The following is a 13141-nucleotide window of genomic DNA, read 5'->3' as shown; positions in this document are numbered from 1 at the left end:
TAATTTTGTTCCTCCATGGTTAACAGGTTTATCATAATTATTATTTAATTCAAATCTATTACTGTATTTATTTCCTTTGGACGGTTGTTTATCTCTTATTTTATCATAAAATTGCCTATATGGTTTATTATACATTGGAGCATAGCTTTCATTTGGATCTATTGATTCTTGTTTAGAGGTTCCTACGGGATTAGGTACTCCTCCAGTATTCATTAAGATTTGGTATTCATCATCTATACTTTCTAAACTTAAATGATCAAAATTATCTATAAGTAGATCTAATTCTTCATTCATCTTCTTTGTCCTGATTTTCTTCAATTTTTTGTTTACCTAATATTTTTTCTCTAGATTCCTCTTCTTCAATTATTTTAGGTAATATATTTTTTCTAAACTCATCATCCATGCTTCCTGTTTCTATTATTATATTTTTCATTTCAATATGTTTTTTTCCTTATTCTGGTTATTTCTTTTTCTATAAATTTTTTATCTACTCCATTATTCTTTTCTTCATTTCTTTTAATTTTCTAACTTCAAGTTTTAATATATTTATATCATTTCTAGCTTCTTTTATTTCATTCTTAATTTCTTGTACATCATTTATTAATGTTCTTATTAAATGTTTTAATTCTTCCATATGTTCACTGATTGACATTTTATCTATTTTTTGATTGACAATAATAAAATACTATACACTTAGTATTTTTACATTCTTTTATTATTTTATCATATTTTTGTTTTATTTCTTCAAGATTTGTTATTTCTTTTAATTTTTCATAATACCTTGCTTTTTCTTTATACCTTTCTTGTTTTAATTTTAATATTTGTTTTTCTTGAGTTTTAGTTATTTCTCCAGGTATTAATAATTTATCTAAAATTTTATTATTTATTAATCTTATTCTTTCTAACTTCCTTTCTAAAATATTTTTAGTTTTTTCCATTATATTCTTACGATGATTCATATATTTCTCTATGATACAACTCATTTTCAAATATTTCGCAAATTATTTCATATGTACGTCTATCTTTGATAAATCCTACAATTAATTTATGTAATATTTGTTCCTTTATTTCTCTAGGTAAATTCCTAGTTATATATAATGTTATTATTTCTAATTTATTAGGGATGAGGTTGTAAAATATATAACATCCTTTTTCTTCAATACATTGATAATAATTATTTATTTTTATGATTTCCATAGTAATTTCAGATTATTATGAAATCTATCTCTCTGGATTACTTTTAATATATATATATATATATACTTATATTCTTCAAATAATATCTTTTTAATTATTTTCTCTTTTAATTCTAAAGGTAAATTTTTGATTATTCTAAAAATTTCTAATACTTCGTTTATATCTTTACTATATGTTCCAACTATATTATCTTCCTCTATATAGTCTTCTATGTCATAACTATATTTTACCTAGTACCTTAGTCTATTTTTATAAGTTTCAATAATTTCTAAAATCATAATCTTTTGAGTTTTTTCCTTATTTTTCAATCTTCAATATCTTTTATTTTTTATATATTTTCTCATGATCTCTATGGCTCTGATACCAACTGTGAGGGTGCTACTATGAGCGAACAAAAATCTAATAATCTAAAAATCTAAAATTTTTATATTCCAAAAACTCTTTTATTTTTACTATTAGGTGTAAATAAAATCTTAAGATAAAGACTAATTTTTTGTATGTTTGTGATAATTTATTTTTTATTAGCCTTCTTATAAATTTTTAAGTAATTCTTCAAAATCTAATAATGTCTAAGAATTTATAATATCAATATCTGTTATCATATCTATATATGTTCTAAAAGGTATATCATATTTTGAAATATTTTTCTTCCTTTTTTCCAATTTATCTATGATATCTTGTATATCTTTTATAATTATTGTTCTTACAATTCCTTTAGCAAAATTTTCTAATAAGTTTTCTTTGAAACATTTTAATATTTCTTGTGATGCATATAATTGTTCTTGATATCCTATCTTATCAATTTCTTTTTCAAACTTAATTTCTTTTTTATTTTTAACAACCTTTTTTATATTATATTGTCCTCTCTTATATTTGGGTTTTTCTATTTTATAATTAGTCATTAATAATTCTCACAAATTTTTAGAAAATTATTTGTTAATTATTTAAGGACTTAAATAGAAGATTTATATTAGATAAAGGGTTTTTTTTTAATATTTGTTTAAGGGTGTTTTAGGTAGTTCAAAATGTTTAGAAAAGTCAAAAGCTATTTTGGAAAATCCTTCCTTTATTTAGGTCAATTTGAGGTATTTCCCCTAATTGTATCTGTTTTACTGTTTATATTTTGTTCGGTATACAACTAAACAATATTAAAAAAATATATGCAATAAAACTAGTACATTAAACACGTAATGTTTCAAGTGGTTTTGCATAGAAAATTTTCTAGCTTTATTTAGAAAATAAAAACCATATTTACCTATTCTTAACAAAAAATTATCATAAGAAAATCCGCATAAAAGTACATGTACAAAGGTTTTGAAGTAAAAAATTCTGAAAATTAAATCACAGAAATTGAAAACAGGGGAGGGGGGCGGGGGGGGGTGGGGAGAGGGGGTTGCGGAGCGGGGAGCGCAACGTGCTTACACACTTTGGTCCAGTGCGAGGCACTATACCATAGACGCGCAGCAGCAGATCAAGATACCATCTTACAATCATCATATTACAGATCCCACCTCCCAAAAATACCTAAATCCACAGGCGAAATCAAAGAATTAGAGAGAATTTTTGATAGAAATCTAAATCATTGAAGACACCGAAATCAAGAATGAGTGAAACCCAGGACCAAAAATCGTTCTTCAAGCGACACTGGGAAGGTTACAAGGAGTTCTGGGCTGAGAGATTTTCGTTTTTGGAGAACTATTCGAGAGTTCTCAACCCAGAGAAGCCATTGCCCCATTGGGATAGCTCTGTTGTGGAAGATTTTATTGCCTCCGATCCCGTCCATGGTCCCACTGTATGAACCTCAATCTGTCTCCGATTTTTGTGTGTGTGATTATACAAATGGACGCGTGAATAGCTGTTTATATATTATAGGTGTAATTTCTGTGTTATATTTGACACCGAAATCAAGAATGAGTGAAACCCAGGACCAAAAATCGTTCTTCAAGCGACACTGGGAAGGTTACAAGGAGTTCTGGGCCGAGAGATTTTCGTTTTTGGAGAACTATTCGAGAGTTCTCAACCCAGAGAAGCCATTGCCCCATTGGGATAGCTCTGTTGTGGAAGAGTTTATTGCCTCCGATCCCGTCCATGGTCCCACTGTATGAACCTCAATCTGTCTCCGATTTTTGTGTGTGTGATTATACAAATGGACGCGTGAATAGCTGTTTATATATTATAGGTGTAATTTCTGTGTTATATTGTTATTAGATTTGATGGAACTTGGCTTCTGAAAATACCTATCTCTTTCACCTTGCCCGCCCCCTTCCTGTGTGCCTTTAGCACTGTATGCTCAAACTAGATAGTTGAATTCGATGTTTCATTGTCTTTGATGCTTTTTAGGCAGTCTTTAACATTTCTTCTTCCTATAATTTTCTGAAACCACTTTTTTTGCTTGCCGGTCTCCTCCTTTTTCAGCTCAAGACTGCCAGGGAAGCAGCTCAATTTGGTGCTGCAGGTGCGGTCCTAGGAGCAGTTACAACAGCTGGCTACTGTTGGAAGTACTCGCGAAGTGCTCATGGTATACTATGGCTGCATCCTTGAATTTTATTAGTTATATAATTTCACATGATACCTTGTTAATAATGCCATTTGGGATCCAGCAGATACTTTTTGACAAGTGCTCAAAATTATCATGTAACTGACACTCCCGTAGAACATGAGAATAAGTCTGCATTCTTTCTTTCATACTCTTGATTTGGCCAAGTTACTTCAACATATCCTACATATATAAAAGAGCCTAAGAAGTGCTATTTTTCATCCGGACAGGTGTTGCAAATATGTGTCATCCTTCAGCAATTTCCTTTATTTTTTTTCTCATTTCATCAGATGAAAATGATGTCGTTTGGTTTTTAAATGGGGAGAGTGACGCCAATCTCTTTTCAATACCCATTTGTGGGGGGGGGGGGGGGGGGGGGGGGGGGGGGAATAAGATAATCAGAAAATTCCAATGCATTTTTGTATTGAGAAGATACTGATTTGGACTCTCCTCTCTTAAACAAGCTGAAAATCTTTTCCCTTTTTGTCTGTGATTCTATTGGTGTCCATTATTTGAAATTTTGATGGAGTTGACTGTTACTTTTAACTTGAATGTCCATGTTTGAGCATTTATACTTGAAAACATCCATATATGGCATGCATTAATTCATAACAACAGGATTTCTGAAGATTTTTCTGGTAGCTGAGTGTAGAAGCTTAAACCATAACGTGCACTATAAGCCAAATGCAAACATCCACAAACCATCTTAGTCAGGCACTCTGGAGGGATGGGCAATGAATAAAGATATTGAGAGGGAAATGCAATAATATTATTGTTGGTATCATTTTTTCTGTAGTGAATGACATAATGCTGGGGTTGGGAGATGGATGAGATTATGGTGGTAGCCATTGCAGAAATGGCTGTGATAATTTAAATGTTCTGAAGTTTCATTGGAATGTGGAGTAAAATTGAAGGAGTTCTTAGTCTCAGATCCATTCTTTGCTGATATTTGCTGTATACAACAATTGTGCTGCTAAATATACGCCCACACACATAAATATATGTTGAAAGTTTGTTTCCTTGATCTTCACCTGTTTATATTCTGTAGTTTCATTTCCTAGTGTGCTATCCATTTTATTTTTTTCTTTCCCTAAAGATAATCAATGTTCCTTTTTGTTGATTTCTGTAGTGTTCTGTTGAATTTATTGAGGATATTATTGAATGAAAAAATGGATATATGGTTCTAAAAGTCTATTCATTTGATTGTATCAATTATTTATTGGATGATAGATGAGCCACAAAATTTAGATTGCAGAAATTTAATGAGTCTTATTTTTCACGAAAGATTGAGAAAGGATGTGTAACTATTAGAAGAACTGGTATCTGGTTAAAAATACGACTTTCATAGGCTGATAGCTGACGGAATAATCTTTTGTGCATTAGCTTCAAGTCGTTGGTTTTTTTGAATTCCGTAAACCTTTCTGAACCTTGTTGGATCCAAAAGGAGAAGATGTGATGATGGCTATTGAATTTTAAAAAAAGAAAAAGAAAAAGTGTATTTTCTTCTTTACTTCAATTTTAGGTAGTTAAACTCCAGGAGCACTACTATGACCATGTAATATTGCTAAATCCTTCTACTTTGGGCATAACACTCTGCTGGTGTAGGCAGCTATAAAATAATCTTCAGAAAACTGTTACAGCCTGGATTTAGGTAATTAGTGGTGGCTTTCTGTTCTCTACTTACATATTCCTGTTTCTTGAATTGCTTCTCATTCCTTGTTCCTTGTTTGTTGTGCCATGAGTCTTTTTTGTCTGGCTCAGGTGGATGTGAGATCATGTAAATACTTATGGAGTTGCCTCTTGATGACTTCTCTGAGAGTTATATTTCTCATAGTTCATTTTTCTTGATAGAGATGAAATTACTGTTCAAACCCTCTCATCGGGTTATTGACATGATTACAAGTTAGCTCACTAGATTGGAAGACGTCCACATTGGTGTTCAATTGGATAACCAGCAAACCAATGTTCCATCTCTTGCTCATTCTCACGTTTTCTTTTGCCTTTTTGTTCTTCCTCCTTTTGTTAAGGAAGAAATTCTTAGACGAAATCTTGTTTACTGTGAAATGTTCGTTACATACATCCAATTTAGATAAATACTGTGTATTAGCAAGATAATAGCTGTTATAAATGCTTTTTGGTAAAGCTCACACAGGCTATGCCAATCCGCTTACTCCAGTTTTGCTGGTGTACTTGCAATTGGATCATTGTGATAATGGATTCGAGGTCCAACTTTCGAGGCAGTATGATAGTATCTTATAACGTGCACTTTTTCTAAGGGACGGGGAAGAGGTCCAAAACATGCGACAAAAAGGCTAATGAACTTCTGTCTTCTGCACGCGGGTGACTGGTCTTCTTTTGACCTCGAGTGTCATCTCTCAGCTCTTACCTAACTAATGGTTTTGTTGACCTTTAAGACGAGGGATTTTTCAAACTAGCATGAATCTATGGTTTGAGAAGCTACCATCTAGCTGCAATATTTGGGTTTGATTGGAATAATACTCGCTAACTTCTATTGCATTCGACAGGCGCAGCACTGGCTTTCGGTTTTGGAGCTGTCACCGGCAGCTGTTTTGGACTCGAAGTTGCGAACCACTGGTTCCAGCTTTACAGGTTGGATACGATGGCTGCGCAGATGAAGTTCTACGAGTGGCTGCAGAACAGAGCTTGAGGTCGGTCTAAATTGGACGTGCTTCAAAACCCAATGGAATTTCTCTTTTACACAATAAAAATCCGGGAAATTAAAAGCTTGATTTAGCATTTTGGTCTTTGTTTTTCGTGTGTTGATGCAAGGAGAATATTAGAAGTGCTTGTTTTACTACAGATTATGTAAAGAATTTCAGGCAGTGAACTTTATTATTTCCTTGTGCTACGGGAAATAAAATGTTTGGTTGTGCTTAAAAATACATGAAACTTTTATATTACTTATTTTGACATAAGTTATTAGTTTTTATCATAATAAAAAGCTTTTTCAACCACTCATTTTTAAAAAGAAAATATTTGAAAAAAAAGGGGGCCAAACGAGAGTCTAATTTTTATTTTTTTCAATCACTCATTTAAAAAAAAAAAAAAAAATTGAAAAAATGGACCAAACAAGAGCCAAATTTTGGGCACTGCTTTCACTTTTTGAGTTCAAGGATAAATGAGAAACAGAAATGGATCATTTAAAAATTTAGCCCATATTATTCATTTAAGCAATTCGTCGTTTCAGTTTAGTACGTTGGTTGGACAATGCTAAGTCTCTGTTAATGATCATTTTCTCCATTTTCATATTTTCTCAAAGACCCTCTTAAAAAATTTTGCCCACAGGCTCCCGATTTGCTTGGTACGTCTCTGAAAGATATTAATTTTGGTTCATCTTCAAACCATAGCTTCTCTTTCAAAACAATGGCAGATTCACGTGACAAAACTATGTTGGGTTGTGCTTATAAGTGAAATTTTATATTATTTACATCTTGTTCAGCTAAGATTATAAAATGCTCTTTTAAAGTTGTTTCACTTTCAGCAGTAATGCTTCTCATTACTATAAGCTACAGAATAGCAGCTTATTTTCTTTTCCGAAATTGCCAAACATGATTAAGTTATTTTTATATTAATAAAACTTACTTTTCTAGATTTATTTTCTATAAAAGTAATTTTTTAAGTGCTACCAAACATGCACATTAGGAAGGTGAATGAAAGATCCACAAACCTGTTTTACAGCAATACTAGAAATGGAAGCCCCAAATATTTCAGACCAGATTACATTACAAAGAACTATTCGAATTTCTTGATTAGAGAGAGATCATTCAGCATTTTCTCAATCGCGTCGTCATCGTGTGCTCGTCCTCGAGTCTGCAAAATATACAAAACTAAGTAACAACACGCAAAAGTAAACACCCAAAATTTATAGAAGTTATCAACGTGAGAGCTACATATACTCGTCCACACAGTAAAAAATTGCATGCAATGGAAAGAAAGATACGAGGCACGAGCGAGAAAAGCTTAGACAGATATCGGTTCATGATACCACTGGTGGACTCAAATAGGCAGTATTATTCGGCATACGTAATCATTTGGATCCAAGATTTCTCCACAAAATGCATAAACCATGTCTACTAGTGGTAGAGGCTAAGGTACCTTGATAGATGGGACCATGGCAAGAGCTTCCTCCACCGTCTCTGGGCAAAGGTTCCCAAGTACAGAAAGCTGCATATTACGTTAATTAAATAAGATATTAGGATATTCATCAGGTACGGAAGATATCTCTGCTTGGTAAGTGCAAATAATTACCTCGAATTCAGCCAGCTGATATCGACTGAGAATTCTGACCTTGAGTTAAGGTTCACATTGTTTACTTGAAATAAAACAATTGAAACAATGAAAAAAATATATATATATTATCCGCATAACACGATCACAAGTATCCTTCTATTGGATATAACAGACGTCCATGATAGCATGAGCTTCAGACTTCAATCTTCATGCCCCCAAAACATAATTTATATCAAGCAACAGAAATATTTAAAACCTGACGTAGAAATAACAATTTGAACTATAATTATACGAGGAAAAGCTAGTGTCTCCTTGCGTTTTATATGTACAATCAGTAGAAAAGAAAGAATGTATGTGCTTCATTTTTAAGCATCTCGATAAAATGAATTTAAATATTAAAAAAAAAAAGGGACAATTCAAAGTAGATAACAGCACTTGCAAACCAGATACTAGATAAAAGTGCAAGTTTCTAACATATTGGTGCTAGCTCAAGACCTCCATGTAATAGGTATACATAAAACTGAACAAAATAAATTAATCCAAATAAGTTCTGCATATTGATGTTTCTCATCAATGTACTTTGTTTATAAACCATCTGCAAGTGAGCATAGAAGAAACAATACGTGAAGCAGGACTGTCTTGTGTCCTACTATCTGAAGCACAAAGAAAGAAAAGCAACTTCTGGAATATGAACCCTGAATAGATATTGAGGAACCGCCCCGAAGTAAAAAGTTGGTTGGTGTATAAGCCAAAGGGTGAAATGAGTAGAAAAAGAAGTAAAATTAGGGGAAAAAAATCAAATACAGTAATGGTCCGTAATCCAAAACTACAGTGCTTAAGTTTCTTTGCGTGCCGTACTTAAACAAGGATTAACATAAAAAACAATCATCAGATAAATCATAAATGGTGTATGTAGAAGTATAAAACATAAGGAAAAAATCATCATAGATGGATACTCTCGAACTTGTCTGACAGCATCAGGATTCTTATAACGGCTGAAGCGCTTCACATATTGAAGTGACTTCTCAAAAACCCTAGAAGAAGAAAGATAACCACAATTTAACACACTTTATGATATCATAATCATATATTCTTGGTTCAAATGTGACATTCTTTCCAAAACAAGATAAACTGAACTTTGGTAGAAGACCTAGATTTTGAAAGACATGAAACAAGACACCATATTTCCTCATACACCCAAAACAAACGAGACAAGTCATCATTTATCTCTAAAAAGAACAGAAGAAACAAGATAATTTTCTTTTTGAACCAATAAATATGCACTCCTTTCGAGTAATATTCTGTCTGATCTTCTCAAACCAAACAAGAACAACAAAATTCCTCTTCCTTCCATTTTATCCCCTATTTCATTCATAATTTATTCAATTTCTCCCCTTTTAAGATAAAATGCATCATAAATCCTGGAATAATAATCTAGAAAGCCAGATATGGAAACATTAATAATCCCTCATGGCACAGTGCTTTTTTCTTTTTCAATTTAGTATCAAACTGAGAAACATAATATGCTTTTGTGCTGTGAAACTGCATTTTCATTTTGTGCTGGAAAAAAATTTAACTTATTCTTCACCAAACAAGCTTTCAAAATCAAGAAAATGATCAAAAGAAACTATTCATGCATGAAGAATATGCCAAGGTATGCCTAAGTGCTTCTTATGGGACAAACTCATCTCAATTTCAATCCTAAGCATTCCAGAACCAACAAAATTGAAATTCCTTCATCCAATACATACAAATAGTATAATTGAAGCATAGAGGGTGATCCAGATTTATCGCGAGTAAATGTAAACAGATGCCAACATCAATATCATAATACATCATCCTCTCATAGATTAAATTTGACATAAGGAAAGAAAAAAAGCACGAAAAGTTAGAAAATAAAAGAAAGAAGAAATTTGAAAGTGTGTCTTAATATACTCACTGAGATATTTGGTTCATCGGATCCTCAGACATCTGCTGAAGCTGCTCATACTTGTGTTCAAGAATTAGAGCAACTTCACAGTTCATCAGACACTTAGCCTTCAAAAACTCTGAACAAATAATTACATGAAAATTTCAGGTTATGTCCACAGATAAGCGTAGTAAGCATAAGAGCAAGAAAGAGATATGACAATCAGAAAAAAACTTTACTTTCAGAGATCTCATGAGATTACATAATTTCACTTATAAATTTGTCATAGTTTGGTACTCCATCTTTATGCTTAAAAATATATTTGGAGAAAGTCTATTCTTATCGTGATTGTTGACGTCAAAAACAGAAAAACTGACCAGGCAAGACTTTCAAAACATTGTGTATATATAGTTTCAGAAAAACTGAGATTTCTTAGGAGAATATAAAATTCTAACGCATTTCTATACGATTGCCACTCCTCTGATGCAAGAGGCCTTATATTTGTGAACAACAAATGAAATGAAAATCAAGCATCATTCTTCTTCTTCAGCGAATAAGCATCACCTCTACGAAAGGAATGACCAGACAAGAACAACAACAAAATTAAATTTAACACGAAAAATGAAACCGAGCCTCCAGTATGACAAATTTACAGATACTTCACCTTATCGATTCTTTTACATGTTCCAATTTGCAAAAATTGAGCATCCTCGTACAATTTAGGGGTTAAACTAGAACATTGATAAGATCAAACAAAAAACTATCTCTAGCAGCAATTATATTCGACACAGTAAATTATGCGCTTACATTAAATAATACACAATTAAAAGAAATCATTGAAATCGTAAAATCAACTCGAATCATTTACCCAAAAAAAAAGGTGCTCGTGTGATTTGTCGTTTGATGAAAGCGTGGAGATAATAAAATTAGTGGAGAAAAATGAATACCATCAGGAATTTTGAGTTCGGCGGCGTTTTCTTCTTCTTCTCCAGACATTGTTGATAGTTAAAATCTAGCGTCGTGCAGCGTAGAATCCAAACTGGGGCGAAGCTATGAAATTTATATCATCAGTTGGGTCCTTGGGATTGTTTTATATTTTCGTTTTGACCCCTAAAGTTTTTCAATTCCTTGTTTTTGTTAGCTAATTTTGTCTACCGTCCCATTGGCCATCCTCTCAACTAAGAGCTTGTTTGGTGCAAATTTTTAGTCAATTAAAATCAATTTTTTTATCGTTATTTCATTATTTTAATCGTTATTTTTGAATTTTTCTCTCACATCTAAGACCCACTTTATCTCTAACGATCAAAAAATCAATTAACAAAATCCTTATCAAACAAGCACTAAACTTTAATATGTTTCTCAACTAAACTTTAATCCGTTGCTACAATTTCAAAGTGCCACAATTGGTACATTCAATTTCGTCGTTGTAACATTGAACTTGATAAAAATAATATGGAGGTGTTAAAAAATTGGCTCAAAGAGAAACTTAGCTTGTCTGGTCCATTTTTTTTTTCCTAATCAAAATCGATTTTCATTAACATTTATGAGAGCATTTTATAAATTTTTAGCAAGACAAATTATTACAAAAGAAAGATGATATCCTCGTTGGATTGAATCCATCAATGGTCACCCAACTTTAAATTTAGTATCAATCACCCAACTTTATACATAGTGTCACTATGACCACTCAATTTTATATAACGTTTTACCATGACTACCCAATTTCCTTTCATCATTTAAAAGGGATAAAATTGTAACTTTACATTATATAGGTAAAATAAATTTTAAAAAAAAATAGAAGTATTTTTTTAATTTTCAAAACATTTTTTAAATTAAGTTTTTATTTTATTTTATTTTTCTCACATTTTTTCCCACAAAAAAAAAAGGTTTTCATTTAATTTTAAAAAAACATTTTTATTTTATTTTATTTTTTGAAGCAACCTTTTTTAAAATATTTTTTTATGTTATTTTTGCCTTTTAAAAAATATATATATTTATATATTATGCAAAGTCACCGTACTATTCCTTTTAAAATTAGTGAAAATGGTAAAAAAAAAAAGTTAGGTAGCTATGGTGAAATGTTATATAAAATTTGATGACTATGATGAAATAAAATCAAATCCAATTGCCATGGTGACACTAATTATAAAGTTGAGTAGATATGATAAAACAAATTCAAATCGGATGATCGTGATGACACTAAGGGTCCGTTTGATTGTAAGAATGAAATTTAGGTAGAAAGAAAACGAATTTCAAGAAATTGAATGTTTCAAACTTGTTTTATTGGGAACTGTTAATTAAGCCCCCGTTTGAACCCCATTATTTGGAGATTATAATATTTTGAATAGTATTTTTTTGAAAAATGAGTGGTTGAAAAGAAAAGATTTTTTTTTATTTACGTGTAATATTATTTTATTGAAGGTCGTGTGATTAAAAAGTGTTTAAATTTTAGATCTTTTTGTGTCCGTTTAGCTTTATGTTTAATAAAAATTGTCAATTAAATATATATATATATATATATTTTTTTTTTTTTTACAATTGTGGATAAAATTTGTTTTCATTGCCAAAAAAAAAATGTGGAAAACTTATTTTCTCACCCAAACCCAAGAAATTGGAATTCTTTCAAAACCAAGAAAAATGCCTTCACGTGAGGGAGAAGTGGAAAAATAATTCCATAGAAAATTTTGGGAATCAAACAACACAAATTGGGTGAAAATACCATGAAAAATAGCTCTATCAATCAGGCCTTAAGTATAAAGTTTGATAACCATTAATGTATTTAACCCCATTCCATTACATCCATGCTTTTGCACTTTAACCCCGTGCCATTACATCCATGCTTTTGATTTTAACAACGACGATTTTTTCCATGTTAGAATTTTCATTTTTATGCTTAATTTCACCTCTTTGAGTTGGTCACAAGGCAACAACCTTTGACGCCCCCCCACCATTGTGACTTCCTCCTTTGACAAGTAGATGATAGAAGCGCAACGACCTACCCAGACAAAATAATGCCGGAAAGTAACTTATTGAGGGGTATATTTGGTACTTTCGAGAAAAGTAAAGATGGCCATGCCAGCTAGTGCAAATGCAGCTTCTTNGAAAGTAACTTATTGAGGGGTATATTTGGTACTTTCGAGAAAAGTAAAGATGGCCATGCCAGCTAGTGCAAATGCAGCTTCTTTTTTTTGTCACCATTTTTAATTTAAAATTTTCAATTTACACACAGAGTGGGAACACAAAGAACA

At 31.7% G+C, this 13141-nt stretch overlaps 2 protein-coding genes across 3 annotated transcripts; one reads left to right on the top strand and one right to left on the bottom strand.

The window, feature by feature from the left end:
* Window positions 1-2566: 2566 nt before the first annotated feature.
* On the top strand, window positions 2567-6654 carry LOC111383050 (succinate dehydrogenase subunit 6, mitochondrial). 2 transcript variants are annotated; one of them, XM_023007108.1, is made up of 4 exons: window positions 2609-2793; window positions 3101-3296; window positions 3613-3715; window positions 6259-6654. In XM_023007108.1, exons 2-4 carry the CDS (start codon window positions 3108-3110, stop codon window positions 6399-6401), a joined length of 435 nt encoding a protein of 144 aa, XP_022862876.1. In that variant the 5' UTR covers window positions 2609-2793; window positions 3101-3107; the 3' UTR covers window positions 6402-6654. The 2 variants fall into 2 exon arrangements, with proteins under 2 accessions (XP_022862877.1, XP_022862876.1); XM_023007109.1 differs by lacking the exon at window positions 3101-3296 and having other exon boundaries at window positions 2567-2989.
* A 708-nt stretch (window positions 6655-7362) lies between these two features.
* LOC111383073 (DNA-directed RNA polymerase II subunit 4) lies at window positions 7363-10971 on the bottom strand. Its single transcript, XM_023007138.1, has 6 exons — window positions 10841-10971; window positions 9924-10032; window positions 8941-9018; window positions 8003-8036; window positions 7850-7918; window positions 7363-7564 (listed from the first exon to the last, which is right to left on the bottom strand). The coding sequence occupies exons 1-6, from the start codon at window positions 10887-10889 to the stop codon at window positions 7487-7489; spliced, it is 417 nt and encodes a 138-aa protein (XP_022862906.1). The 5' UTR covers window positions 10890-10971; the 3' UTR covers window positions 7363-7486.
* Between the last annotated feature and the right edge of the window lie 2170 nt (window positions 10972-13141).

Source organism: Olea europaea, unplaced genomic scaffold (assembly GCF_002742605.1).
Source record: "Olea europaea var. sylvestris unplaced genomic scaffold, O_europaea_v1 scaffold261, whole genome shotgun sequence".
NCBI classification, from domain to species: Eukaryota; Viridiplantae; Streptophyta; class Magnoliopsida; order Lamiales; family Oleaceae; genus Olea; species Olea europaea.
This window is presented reverse-complemented; position numbering and strand designations above follow the sequence as displayed.

Coding starts and splice junctions, on each gene's coding strand:
- LOC111383050 (XM_023007109.1), top strand. CDS start 2,801: ATGAGTGAAACCCAGGACCAAAAATCGTTCTTCAAGCGACACTGGGAA. Junction 2,990..3,612: donor ATCCCGTCCATGGTCCCACT/GTATGAACCTCA, acceptor CTCCTTTTTCAG/CTCAAGACTGCCAGGGAAGC. Junction 3,716..6,258: donor GTACTCGCGAAGTGCTCATG/GTATACTATGGC, acceptor TGCATTCGACAG/GCGCAGCACTGGCTTTCGGT.
- LOC111383073 (XM_023007138.1), bottom strand. CDS start 10,889: ATGTCTGGAGAAGAAGAAGAAAACGCCGCCGAACTCAAAATTCCTGAT. Junction 9,019..9,923: donor CCGATGAACCAAATATCTCA/GTGAGTATATTA, acceptor TTCTTCTTCTAG/GGTTTTTGAGAAGTCACTTC. Junction 8,037..8,940: donor GCTGTCAGACAAGTTCGAGA/GTATCCATCTAT, acceptor ACTCAAGGTCAG/AATTCTCAGTCGATATCAGC.